General features: G+C 37.2%; 1 protein-coding gene and 1 non-coding gene across 8 annotated transcripts in view; both read left to right on the forward strand.

The window, feature by feature from the left end:
• LOC128258943 (cyclin-dependent kinase 14) overlaps positions 1 to 13,382 on the forward strand; it is a 109,488-nt gene that overhangs the window by 89,183 nt on the left and 6,923 nt on the right. For all 7 annotated transcript variants that reach the window (XM_052990985.1, XM_052990983.1, XM_052990986.1 and 4 more), the window contains 4 exons: positions 5,831 to 6,048; positions 7,519 to 7,610; positions 11,440 to 11,614; positions 11,778 to 12,039. In XM_052990985.1, the coding sequence (XP_052846945.1) occupies positions 5,831 to 6,048; positions 7,519 to 7,610; positions 11,440 to 11,614; positions 11,778 to 12,039 (747 nt within the window). The remainder of the gene's footprint in view (positions 1 to 5,830; positions 6,049 to 7,518; positions 7,611 to 11,439; positions 11,615 to 11,777; positions 12,040 to 13,382) is intronic.
• On the forward strand, positions 6,462 to 6,526 carry LOC128259623 (U7 small nuclear RNA). Its single transcript, XR_008268074.1, has one exon. It is a non-coding gene; the product is annotated as a U7 small nuclear RNA (small nuclear RNA).

Below are 13,382 nucleotides of genomic sequence, written 5' to 3' on the forward strand. Positions count from 1 at the left end.
ACAAATAAAACTGATTTTAAAGAGCAGTGTTAATAGATATGTTTCAACAATTAGGACTTTAACCATTAAAAAATCTTTGAATTGTAACTTAAAAAATTATAGTTTATTAGCATTTCCATAAAGCCTTGAAAGAGATTAAGTACCAATTCAATTTTACTTAAACCAAGCTTTTCTAACAAAGTTTATAAAAGGGGCTTGGAAAAAGAAAACAAATTTGCATAAGCCCCTATTCAAAGATTGTACATGAAATTTCCCAGAAATATCAAAAAGACATTGAAGTTTTTGGCTCCAGCAGCAATTGAATTTCACTTTAATCAGGCATTTCAAACTGGGTTTATGATTCGGGGTCTTCGGAAATGGAAAGCAAACATTTGAGGATGCAACATTGCATAGCCTTCCACTCCAGAAGAGTCCACAAAACTCCCCCAATTTCAAGTCGATTTTTGTCTCTCCGCCACCGCTTTTTGGTCTTCGTTGTCTGTATTGTAATTGAATTCTACAACAACACAATAAATTTTAGGCACTAAACGGAAAAAGCAACGGCAACAGGGGGTTAAGGGGGGATTTCCATAGCGATGCCAAAACATGCAGACAGTTGGTAGAATGGGGCGAAAAAGGATGAGATCGATGCTGGACTGCAGTAAAAAGAGAAAATTTAATTTCTTGCTTGAATAATAAATCACAAACATAAACAGCGAATGTGGGTGGGCCAAAAAATTGGGGGGCTGCTGAGATGTCGCCAGATAAAACCCCATAGATACGTCCTTTTCTGAGGAAAAATACGGGGGAAAAACAATTTTGGACTCCTTTATTTTTGGGCAATTCGAAACTCGTTGTCGATGGCCAACCAGAGTTGCCATCGCTCTTATCAAAATGTCATTTCCTGGCCAAGGCAGCCCTGTAAATTTGGTGAAAACCCCCGAAAAAAAGAGGACTGGGAAACGGAAGTGAGCGAAAAGCGAAGCGGAAGTGTCGAGTTTCGAGTGTCGCTTTATTAAATTTTTACGCAAATGCTCGACACGCGCATATGAATAACAATATATATATACAGTCACACATGCATAAAAAAAGAGACGAGGGGGATCCCCCAACTCTCATCCTTATGCAAATGAAAAGTAAAAACTTTTATGTGCACATTTTTTATGTTTTTTCATGGCACACTACTCTGGGCTGTGGCCTAAAGGGGCGTGGCTGCTGGCGGCTGACCCACTCAGCATTATGCAACAAGCCGCTGTGATTTTTTATGACATTTTTGCAGCCTCCAGACATTTCATTCCATTCCCCGGGAGACATAAATATTGTTGCAAAGCCAAAAACAAATAGTAAACAGAAATTACAATAATATGCAATAATGCAAAAGGACAACAGCGGATGGGGCCGCAGACTGAGAGCACACACATACTGAACAAATAAGGGACACTCGAAACATTTTTATTACTTCATTTTGGGCTAAAGGTATTTTCAAACAAGAGGAAATATTAAATATTTTTCGTTTTGCTAGTTTAATTAGTTAGCCTTTTACTTTAAAGCAACATTTGAAAATATTTATAGGTTCAAGGTATTTAAATTACTTTGACATATTGTTAAAAAAAAGACCTTTAAAAGCATTTTAAAATACAAAGATATTTGTATAACTAAGAGCTTTCTAAATAACAACATAAATAAAAAAAACAATGAGAGGTAAAATAATAGCATGCATAATGAAAATGTTTTTAAAAAACATAGGGGCAAGATTTAAAAAAACTGAAAAGTTTTCAGACAAATTGCCTTTTCCAGCTTTTATATAATTTGTTAAACATTCTTCTTCCACGAAAAAATATATTTACATAACTAAAAGATTACAATTGTATGCTCGTGACAGATCAAATATATAGAAAGAAGAGCTTTTATACCAAATGTTGTTAAGGATTAAATCGGGATCCATTTTGGATTTCTTGTACTAGTTTTAACGGTGGCTACGCTTTGTTTCAGTGTACCAAAAAGTGGGGGTCGAGGAAAAGCTCCCCACTCCCCTGGCACACTCTTTTTATATTTTTCCCATGTGTGCATGGCTTTAAGTCAGCGGGAGGACGTGACATCCTTGCATAGCATTTGCATAACTATATCAACAAGAGACCCTGGTCGAAGGACGAGTTGCGAGGGGGTGGGAAGTGGGAGTGGGGGGTTGAAAATACCAGACATCAGCGACAGCCTCCGCGGACATCCTCTAGCCCCCTGAAAAAACCCCCTGAAAATCCCCCGTGCTATTTTTATCTTTTTTTTTTGGAAGTGCTTCTCTTGATGCGCTTGCATAATTTTCATTGTTTTCATTTTACAAGCGAATTTCCCTCAGCTTATCTTCTTTCATTTTAGTTCCTCTTCCTCCTTTTTTTTTTGGCGACAGCTTCCTGTACTGATTTCTGTTTGCATTTCAAGATTTTCGCGTCACAGATTTTTCACATTTATATATTTTTTTTTGTGGCAAAATATAGTATGTGTAAGGGAAATGCAATAAAACTTTATACGAAGGCGTTGAAGGAGGAAATATAATACTATATAGGGGAAGAGCAGCAAGCGAAGGCGATAAAAAGAGTTGAGTGGAGAGAATGGAATACTAAATAACTTTATGGGGTGTGGCGAAAGGTAACTAAGGGAGCCGCAGGTAGATAAAACATAAGACCAAAGTGGGTCAGGTACAGATAAGGAAAACAAATGAGTTTTACCCCCAAAACATTACAATTCTAAAAATGTCTTGGGGAAATATACGAAATATTATTGTTATTTTTATTTTGAGGATAAAAGGATAAACAAACATTTGCTTACAATTATTCCTTAAGGTAAATTAACGCATTCTAGGTGTCTAAGCAAATGAGTTTTATTCCAACAATTTCAACTTTTTCAAAATGTTTAGGGAAGAATTTTTAAAGATACAAATATTTTTTTACAGCTATACTTATAACGTTTTTAGACACATAGACTGAGTTTTTGCGCCAAAAATGGCCATGCCAAGAAATCCTGCATTCGATAGTAAAACCTTTAAAGCTCTTTAGCTCATTTTTTGCCCTAATTCGCTTTTACATCCCAATCGATATCCATATCCAGCCATAATAATGGAAATAATAATAATCGTTTTGATGACCCCAAAAGTATCTATGCCAAAAATGGCAACTTTCGCATTGCCACTCTCGTATCCAATTATCGTTGCCAAATAGCTATATCTGCTGGCTGGCATTTGCTGGCTGCTCTTGGCACTCGCACACATCAGCAATTCAATTTAAGCACTTTCCAAGGAAGCGATCCGAGCGGATATCCTGCCCTTTCTCCTTTGAGTTCGCTCTCATTTTCCAATTTAGCAGGCACTTTTCCAATGCTCAGTCAATTTTGCAAATCAAATGCTTGCCTGCCATCGTTTCGTTGTTTTTCCTTCGCTGATTTGCCAGGACAAAATATAAGGATACAAAGCCAAATACCATTCCACTCCAACGACTAGACAAGAGAATATGGAGGACTAAAAAGAAGAACATTTTGAAATATATATTCTGTTTTATTGAAGTTTTTCTTTTATTTGGCTCATTTATGGCACATATTGCGCATTTAATCGCTGTCAGTATACAGAGGATACGGAGCTAAGGATGTGTATCCCTCTATGAGGCACTGAAAACAAAACTCAGAGTATGATAGTTTGATCAAATAGTTAATCTTGTTAAAATTGTAAGAATGATATTTTTAAGTTTCAAAACTTATCTTGCTAGGATCCAATAATTTCCAAAGATTTGTAATAATGCAGCCCAAAATATTCCTGAATTAATTTTATTTTTATTTCTAGATTATACCAATAAATAAATTAAAATCAATTTGGCTTTTAGGAAATATTTTATTTATCTAAATTCATAATAGTGCAGGCCAAAATATTCCTAAATTCATTTCATTTTTATTTGTAGGTACATTTAAAATAATAAAATGAAATCCAGTGGCCTTTGACAAATATTCTCGCTAGTAAAATGCGTAATAGTGCAGCCCAAAATATATTCCGAATTCTTTCATTTTGCTTAGTAATATAAGAGTATTTTTCAAGAAGGCTACTATTAAATAAATAATAATAGTTCTTCAAATACAGCAAATTTCTTTTAGCTGTTTAAAGAAAACCATTTTTCTTTCCGTGCCGGGGCTTTGGATCATCTTTCAGCGGCAGCTCGTCAGTTTTTCCTTGCGCCCGGAAAATCGAACCCAACCCAGCCCCACCCCACTCTATTGCTCTCTGCGGGCCGCTCAAAGTTTTCTTTTCTACAATCAGCTGCTGTTGAATTTTTAATTTTTATGTTAGTAATTTTTCAAGCATTCTGCAGAAATAAGGAAACTCTTGCCGGAAGAAGAACATCTTGCGAGCGAATATTAAATTTTTTATGATACGGCGGGAGGCGCGATAAAGACGGCAAAAAAAGACTAAAGTGAAACAGTAAAGTCGAATGGGAAACATGTTGCGAATTCACAAATGGAGAGAATATCTGGATATATTCGGCATTAGATTATTTTAGTGTTAGTGTTTAAGTGTGTCTTTGGGTCTTTTGCAAAAAAGTTTCAATCCTTAGAGGCAATCTCTTTAAGCAAAGCAATTTACAGCGCTGTGCTGCAAGTTTGTTATAGATATAAATATTTCAAGAGAAAACAGATGCGGCTGCACCTGAGTTTTCCGCCCCTTTCCAACCATTTCCACCCCCTTGGAAATGTCCGTCACGGTTACGTTGCGAACTGCAACTGGGGAAAAGCAAACATAATTTAAAATGTAATTAGTGCTCAAATAGAAAATCAAACAAACAGTGAGCGCAGATGGGCGGTGAACCCAAAACCCCGGAGCTCCCGCAAAGTCAATGAATGAAGAAATATCATCAGCAGGTTACTAGGTGACCCAGTCCCAGATTTTGTACCTGGATTTTGCACACCTGTGCACGTGCTCCACCTCCCACCGAACTTTGTCCTAGACCAACTTTCGCCAGCTGCTGCTACGCGGTTGCTTTTGAAACATTTTATTATAACGAACTCTGTGTGTGTGGGGCAAACATGGCACATTTTCCACTGCCCGATTTTCCCATTCATTCGGGCGTCAATTTCAAGGTTGTCCGGCAGCTCGATTTATTTTGGCCAAAGATGCCGGCATCTCTGAACCTTCATTATATTTAATATTGATGATGTGCATAATGAGTTGTTGCAGACATTTCCTTTTCTTTTTCGTTTGTGCACCTTTTGTGCTCATTAAGGAAATGGGAAATGCGAATTGCGAAGTCCATCCAGCAATTATTTTCTTACGCTGACAAAAATGCATTCAATGGAAATAAAAATTCTTATTCGGGATGTGACTCATATTTTAAAAAATTGATTTATATATAATATGCCTTTTAAGAGTGTCAGCTTCTTGAGTAAAGTTTTGTAAGGCTCACAATAATTCATTAAAAGGAAATAAAATATTTGCAAAAGTGAGCAGAGTAAATAAGACCTGATTTCCGATTTGTTTCTTTTCATCACAAAAATTCTCAGAGCCTTTCAAGACTGCCAGCTTCTTAAGTAAAGTTTTGTAATGCTGGTTTTAGATAGCCTTTTTTTAGTGAGTGTACATTAATAGTGCTTTGAGCAAGCTGCCATCCACTTGCTACTCACTTGTAGGTCCTTGTCGAGGCCACTAATTTGGTTTTTAAGTGGGTCTGCTGCTGCTGCTGCTGCTTCGGCGACTGCTCATTAAGCGGCTCTTCCTTTGCATTATAGCCTTTTACTTGGGTCTTTACCTCTGGCTCACTTTGTTTTGGCCTGTTACTCAAGTATGCCGTTTCCGCTTTTTTTTTGCGTCGACTATTTACAGACTGGCGCAGCACGGACAGCACCGACCATCACGATCGCGTCCAGAGGCAGCTTTCCGTGTCCTCCGATAGCAAATTGCTGGACGAGGACATCCGCGAGGAGATGAAGTACCATTCGCATGTGGTCATGCGTCCCAAGAAGCCGCCCAGACCCAAGTCCGAGGTCTTTCTGAACAAGCAGGAAACGCATCCGCGACGCAAACGGTTCAGTGCATTTGGTGTAAGTATTCAAGAAACTGTATATTTCTTTAGAAATTTACTTTAAATTTATAAGCAACTAAAAAATTTCAGTTTTAAATGAGTTAAGCTCATAAACTCATTCGTTTTTATACTTTCAATGAGTTATTTATACTTGAAGCACTTACTTGTAAAAGGCCTATAAATAACTATACCCTTTTAAATTTAAAGTTAAATATCCTCATAAATGCATTCGTTTTTAATTATTCAATGAGTTATTTATACTAAAGAAGCAAGGACGTAAGGATATTCAGTGCAGAAACTTCCACAATTGTCATTTTTGTAAAGCATACTTATGTGTGCGTTCACTTTTCGCTCTGGCTACTATTGTAATTCCCAACTTGTTCTGGCTGGGTTTGCATGGGGTGTGGGATGCCAGGCCTGGATTTGCATTGAAAATTTATATTCTCTTTGAAATTTGTCTTGGTGGGACCCTTTGTCTAGGCATTGAGAGTTCCCGTTTGTTAATAAATTGTACAAATAAACTATTAAGTAAGGTAGTGATAACGTTACTAGTTAAATATTTAAATAATTTATTAATGATAGCATTCGAAACATTTTATATGAGTATGTAATGTATCTTTCGTTAAAAAAGTTGGCTTAATTGTGATAAAGATTCAATTAGTTTAGCATGAAATATGCCCAGGCACTTAGAGTTCCCTTTCAGTAATAAATTATATTTTAACAAGTTGTATATTATAAAAATAACGTCATTATATAAAACATAGTTTCTTGCACAGTTAACATTTTACAAACTACAAATTTTGATCTGCTTGTCACTTAAATTATAAAATTTACAAAGTTCAATAAAACTTACTTCCTATTATTTCAATTAACTTAAATATATTTTTTTTGATTTTTATAAACTATTAATAAATACTTTCTCGGCAAGCAAATAAATTTTATTTTATAAAGTTTTTATTCTCAAAAGTAAATACCTATTTATACTACACATTTTAAAGTGTCGCCGCCTGCAAATTCGATGGCAATTTAATGAACCACACCGAAAAGTGGAATGTTATGGAGCCTACTTTTGGGCACTTACAAAATGTCAATACAATGAATAAAATCAATTAGCGATTTAAATAAGTACCATGTGATTTTAAACGTAAACTTCATATTAAGCAATTAGCCCACCCAAAAATGTAAAATTAATAGAAAATGTGAAATGTTTACTTTGTCTGCCAACCTCACATTAAGTAATTAAGTAAATAGCTCAAATATTTCCCTGTATGCCCACTGAAAAACAGCGTATGCTTTAGGGTAATTGAAAAACAAACTGGAAACAAACATGTGGGTTTCCGAAGTGGGCATTCATTCCCACTGATTACATCATGAGCCAACGTAATGCGAAATGAACCGCACACCAAACTGACTTTGCTTAATTAATTAACAAACATGATACATTTTTCACTAAACTCAACTCCATTTCTGTCTTTTTTTCTCCCCACAGGGCGACTCACCATTTGGCAAGCAGGAGGCCTATGTAAAACTCGAACCGCTGGGCGAAGGGTCGTATGCGACGGTCTACAAAGGATTTAGCAAGTGAGTATCAGAGGGCCACGCCCAAAAGTGGGTTGCCGTGTCAGTGGGTTAAACAAAAAATTATTGCCGGCATCACTCAGCTTGAATTTTGTGATGTGGACTGTGGTGCCCCCGATCAAAATGGATTTCCCTTTTTTATGCCGGCTAAAAAGAAATGTGTGTCGTCATTTTGCCTTGATTTATTCGCTAGTTTCCCTCTCGTGCATCCGCTTTCCTTAGTTATTTTTGGAGCTCTCCCTTCTGGAGATGCCTTTGTCCCCGTTGGCAGACTCATTACAGCCAGAGCCATGCAAATGTGGCTATCAATCACGGCCAAAGGGGTGTGGGTTCTCGGGGTTACCCAGTGGCTATGTGGGTCACCCGACGGGAAGGAGATGATTGCAGTGCAGGAGCAGCGGGAATGTCCCTTTTCCCGGCTCCTTTTCTGCCTTTGTCCCCAATTGTTTACTTGGCCTAACTCCACACTGAAATATTTGTCGAGAAAGATTCAATACGACAGAAAATTCTGATTTTGGACGGGAAATTCTTACTTCAACCTTTATTTATCTGTAGTTCTTAAATATTTATTTTGTTTTATTAAGAGGTACACCTTCTAGGATAAGTAAAATCCCAAAACTTAAGTCAAATTGAAATAATTTAAATACATCTCATGAAAAATTTATTAAAAACAGGGAAAAACCTTAAAAAATGTAGTTTGGCTAGGTAAATATTATTTATTTTTAGTTCTTTGCACACTGTATACTTAAAAATAATTATTATATTGAAATTTATGTATTGAAATTTAAATATTCAGGTATATATATTTTATATTAATTAGGCAAATTTTTAAAAATGTTTTTAAATTCTCGTACACATAGTTTTCCAGCTTTAAAATTAATTAAAATTGTTTGTTCCAGTGCAGGACACGCACTTTTCCGAAAAGTTGCATCATAGTTGCGTTGACTTCCTTTAGTTTTCCACAGCCTATTTTCTTTACCGCAGCCACAAAAACAAGGCATTACAAAATGCTGGCTCATTTGCGCCTCGTCTGGCACTGATTTCAGTTGTTTAAGGAGCTGTAGCCTGGAGTTTGGAGCTGGAGTTGTGGGGTTCTTCCTGCATAATTTGACAAATGGGCATGGGAAAAGCGAGAGGAGAGGCAACCAGCTTCGTCACCTTTTTGACAGGATCTGCTGTCCTGCTTTTCCGATGATAGATGTCCCCCCTTTTTTCCCGCCTGTCACAGCCACTTGCCCCCTGGTTTGCCCACCCCATTTTCCACTTTTGCACTTCTGCTCTCACACACACACTTCATCTTCTTGCTCCCTTTTGTTTTTGATTTATTTGACAATCATTTGCTTTTGGTGTTGGCTCGAACTTCTTCCCTTAACAATGGGCATTACGTGAAAAACGAACAAAATTGTTTGACAGCCAGTTCTCCCTTCCCGCTTTTCCTCCCTAAGTCTCCTAGTTTTCCCCGCTTTTCTTCTCTCATTTGCTATGCACGACGGCACTTACATGCGAAATGAGTTCCAATTAGCCTTTGTTTATACGAAATGCAATTAATTCGCTCTAATTTATCTGCCAAATGGAAATGTGACCCCTCAGTTTTTGGCTTTTACTTTTCTTAGGCCTGGCTTTGTTTAGAGTCCTTTTTGAGACTCCTTGCGCTCTGTTTTCGTTTGCCTTTTCAAATGGAAATTAGGTCACTTTCCTTCTCCAAGATTTATGCTTCCTCTCGGACTGTTTTTTTTTTCTTTAGCTGAATAAATCCCCCAGCTCTAGGTCCTTCTCTGTCTGTCAATTGTAAAAGATTTCATGAATGATTTCACTTCTATTTGACTTTCGTTTTCCCTCGGTTTTCTTTGTATTTGCCACTGTATTTTTTTCCCCGTACTATTTCCTACCTATGCAAACACTGAAAAGGCCCAGAAATCAAGCTAAGAGAACCCTTCGAGCAGAAAGTCAAGCTGCTGATTAGCATTTAGTAGGTCAGCTGTCACAAGAACATTTTTGATTGCCAAAAGTTTTGCCCAAACTTTGATGGCACACGCAATTTTCGGTTTATGCTTAACTAAATCGTATTATTTTAGCATTAACAAGATAAAGTTTGCTCCCAGCCAGCAAATCCTCTTTACAACCTACTACCATAAGGCACTTGAAAAATTATCTAGAAATTTGAGAGCTTTTTGAATGCACAGGAAAAAAAACCTTCTGATTTTTCATAGGAAAATTATATATACAAAATATATTATATAAATTAAAAGAACTTGAAGCTGCAATATATCAACTAGTTTTAAAATTACTTAGAAATTTAGTTGCTTTTTGAGTGCACAGACAAAAATTTTTTTTTTTTTTTGAAAATAAAATATTAAAAATAAGTTCAAATAACTTAAAGCTTTATCGTGCCCCAATAAGTTTTTAAATTGTTTAAAATTTTACGTTAAACTAAAAGTTATTTTATTCAACTCCCCTTATTTTCCGTGTACACTTGTCATGGGAAAATCTCTCTTTTCCTGGCAGCTGTTTTTCGTTTACATGGAAATTGCTCTGAATGCGGTAAGGACATAAGCTTTTTATAGCATTTTTCTCAGGCTCCTAGATGAAAGGTTTATTAACCGAGTGTGTTTTAGAATACATTTTGATATCGCATAAAAGGTTTAATTCGCCGCTACTCGAAGACATTGTTCGAAAATAGCAAAAAAGTCGGTGAATTTTTATGTCTGCGATAAAAAGTTTAGGGTATTTTGAGCATATTTACTTGCCAGCCAGAATTTACGACGCTGCTCGACAAATTGATGCGCTTGAGTTCAGTCATCAGGAGTCCTCATCATCGTCATTAACCCTCGCTTGCCCAATTAGCTGGTGGCGTGATAAATTCTAGCCCCTAAAAACTTGCACTTTGACATATTCGCGTGAAGATGTCTTCATGCTGGCGTGCTTGAGCCATAAAGAAACTTTCGTAATTCACTCTGGCTTCTGCTCTTAAAGTCAACTACTTTATGGTAAGATTTGCGTTGTGGGTTTTCTTTTTACTTTTTTTTGGGTGGCTTTTGCGCTGCCAATTAGAATGTTGCCTTGGCAATGCGAGCAAGCCGCATAAATTGCCAACGTCTGTGCAGCAGTGTCAAATAATTTAACCTAATTTGACACTTCAAATGTCCTCCGCTGTGTCCTTTCCTCTGTGTCATCTTCGTCCTCATTTAAGAGATGCTGGATTACCTAAAAAACAGCACTTTTATGGTTAAACTTAATTTTATATGAATTAGATTAAATTATAAATATTCGAATTTTCCTGAGTATTCTTATTTTTCTATGAATTTCTTTGAGTTCTAAGTATAAAACAGTTATAAGAAAGTATTTTTAGTAGTCAGATCTGGATTTCCAGCTTTTTATTGTTTGTAACATTTTTAAAATCATATTTCCGTTAAAGTTTATGACATTTTCCTAAGTATTCCTATTTTACCATCAATATCCCTTAAAATCTAACCTTTTGGCTACAATAAAAAAAAAGCTGAGCTGCCATCACTGCCTCCAAGCTGTATCCGCTCTGCTTTTCCATGTCCTGTGGCCTGTGCCCTATCCTAATTTAAGTGTTTGCCGTACATTTCCCTGCGTGTTGGGTCGTTATGTCTGTTTAATATACAAAGGCTCCCTTTTCTCCCTCTCTACATGTCCTGACTTTCGGGCCAGGACGACATTTTTTGGGCGGGTTCCTACCACAAATTGCGATGCCTAATTCTTTGTTGCCTCGCGCCGGCAGCTGTGCAATTGTTGTCCTTGTCCGGACATTCCCGCTCGAGTATTTATTTTATTAATTCCCCGTGCCGTCCCTCCGTTTGTGTTGCAGATTAACCTACCAGCGGGTGGCGCTTAAGGAGATTCGGCTGCAGGAGGAGGAGGGAGCCCCGTTTACCGCCATTCGCGAGGCCTCGCTGCTGAAAGAACTGAAACACAGCAACATCGTCACGCTGCACGACATTGTCCACACGCGTGAGACGCTGACCTTTGTCTTTGAATATGTGGTGAGTGCTTGCAAAATACATCATGTTATATGGAAAAATCGAAGAAATGAAGTATTTTTAGTTTTCATTGGGTCAGTGGTTTAAACTTCTTCCTTCGATCGTTTTCTATTAAATATAATACATTTAGCCAAGCTTATATCATATATTTGTATTCTGGGCATAGAATACCGATCTGTCGCAATACATGGAGAAGCACCCGGGCGGCCTGGACCATCGCAACGTGCGCCTGTTCCTCTTCCAGCTGCTCCGTGGACTATCCTACTGCCACAAGCGGCGTGTCCTCCATCGGGACGTCAAGCCGCAGAACCTGCTCATCAGCGACTGCGGCGAACTCAAGCTGGCCGACTTCGGACTGGCCAGGGCCAAGAGCGTGCCCAGCCACACCTACTCCCACGAGGTGGTCACGTTATGGTACCGCCCTCCAGGTGAGTTTTCTCTATATATAGGGTTAAGAGTCGGTGTTGGAAATCAAGAGAGAAAGAGAGGTGGCATCAGAGTTAACTTAAATTGGTGTCTATTGTTATTGCAATTTAAGTATATAAGTATAACTGAATTTCATGGAATTAAGTTAATAGACTTTTAAGAACTAGTAATTTGGTGGCTTTACCTGAATTGTATTTTTGTAAAGCCTTAAGCAACAGAATTTCGAATCATGTTTTTAGTTTTTAAAAGTTATTTTTAACTATATATATTTTTAATTTATTTTTATGTCATGAGTTGAAAGGAAAAATGTAAAGAGAGAAAGAAAGGTTGCGAAAAAGTTAACTAAAATTACTATTTAAGACATTTTTTTTTTATATTTCTGGAATTTTAATTTTCATTGACCTTTTATAACAACTAATTTTCGTAAAGTCTTTAACAAATTAATTTGGAATTTTAGGTTTTACGCGACCCTTTTTTAAGTGTTTTAATAATATATACATATTATTATTATTATAACAATACAAAAAAAAGAACAACAACAACAGGGTCACCACATCGAGCCCTAAAAGAATCTTCAATGATTCCAATCCCTCTTACAAAATGCCTAGAAACCGAAAAAATAATAGAGCTTAAATTTTGTATATGGGAAATGTTTATTTCCCTTTCTTTTAATCCCTACAAAGTTAAAGACTTGAGAGCCTTTCCATGTAAGCTTTTCACTGCTAAAAAAAAATAGAAATCACTTTTCGGAAGCGCAAACAATTTGCAGTTTGAAGCTTAAACCCAAGCCCCAAAGTCGAACCAATTTGAAAATCGCATTAAAATATTTCGTTTGTTTTGGCCACTCGAAGCCAATTAATTGGCGTCCGTAAGGGCTGAAAATTGTTCGTTTAGCTGCAGCGGCTTTAGTGGGATTAAATTAATACCTCACTAAGATCCCTCCCTTGACAATGGGTAAACAATTCAATTTTTGCATGGCAAAGATTTTTCCATCAATTTGCTACCCACCCAAAGTGAAAAACTAAAAGCAAAGGAGTCCGGGATGGAGGAATACAGTAAATTTTTTTCTAATATGCAATTTTATCGCTATAAGAACCTGTACTACTGACCCCTAACCCCTTACCCCCAAACTCTGGACGCCATCAACGTTAGCTGGGGAATAGTTCGGAAGCATGTTAAACAAATTTAATCTGCACTTCTTGGCAGACATCGCCGGCAGGCAAAAAGCGGTGGCTTGCAAAAAACAAAGGGCAAAAGAAGTGGATTAGGATGAGGATGAGGATGAGGATGTGGTTGCCATGGGCACCTGTCGCCACCTGCCCGGTAAATGAGTGTGGGACGCCCC

The sequence above is a fragment of the Drosophila gunungcola genome (assembly GCF_025200985.1).
Source record: "Drosophila gunungcola strain Sukarami chromosome 3L unlocalized genomic scaffold, Dgunungcola_SK_2 000005F, whole genome shotgun sequence".
NCBI classification, from domain to species: domain Eukaryota; kingdom Metazoa; phylum Arthropoda; class Insecta; order Diptera; family Drosophilidae; genus Drosophila; species Drosophila gunungcola.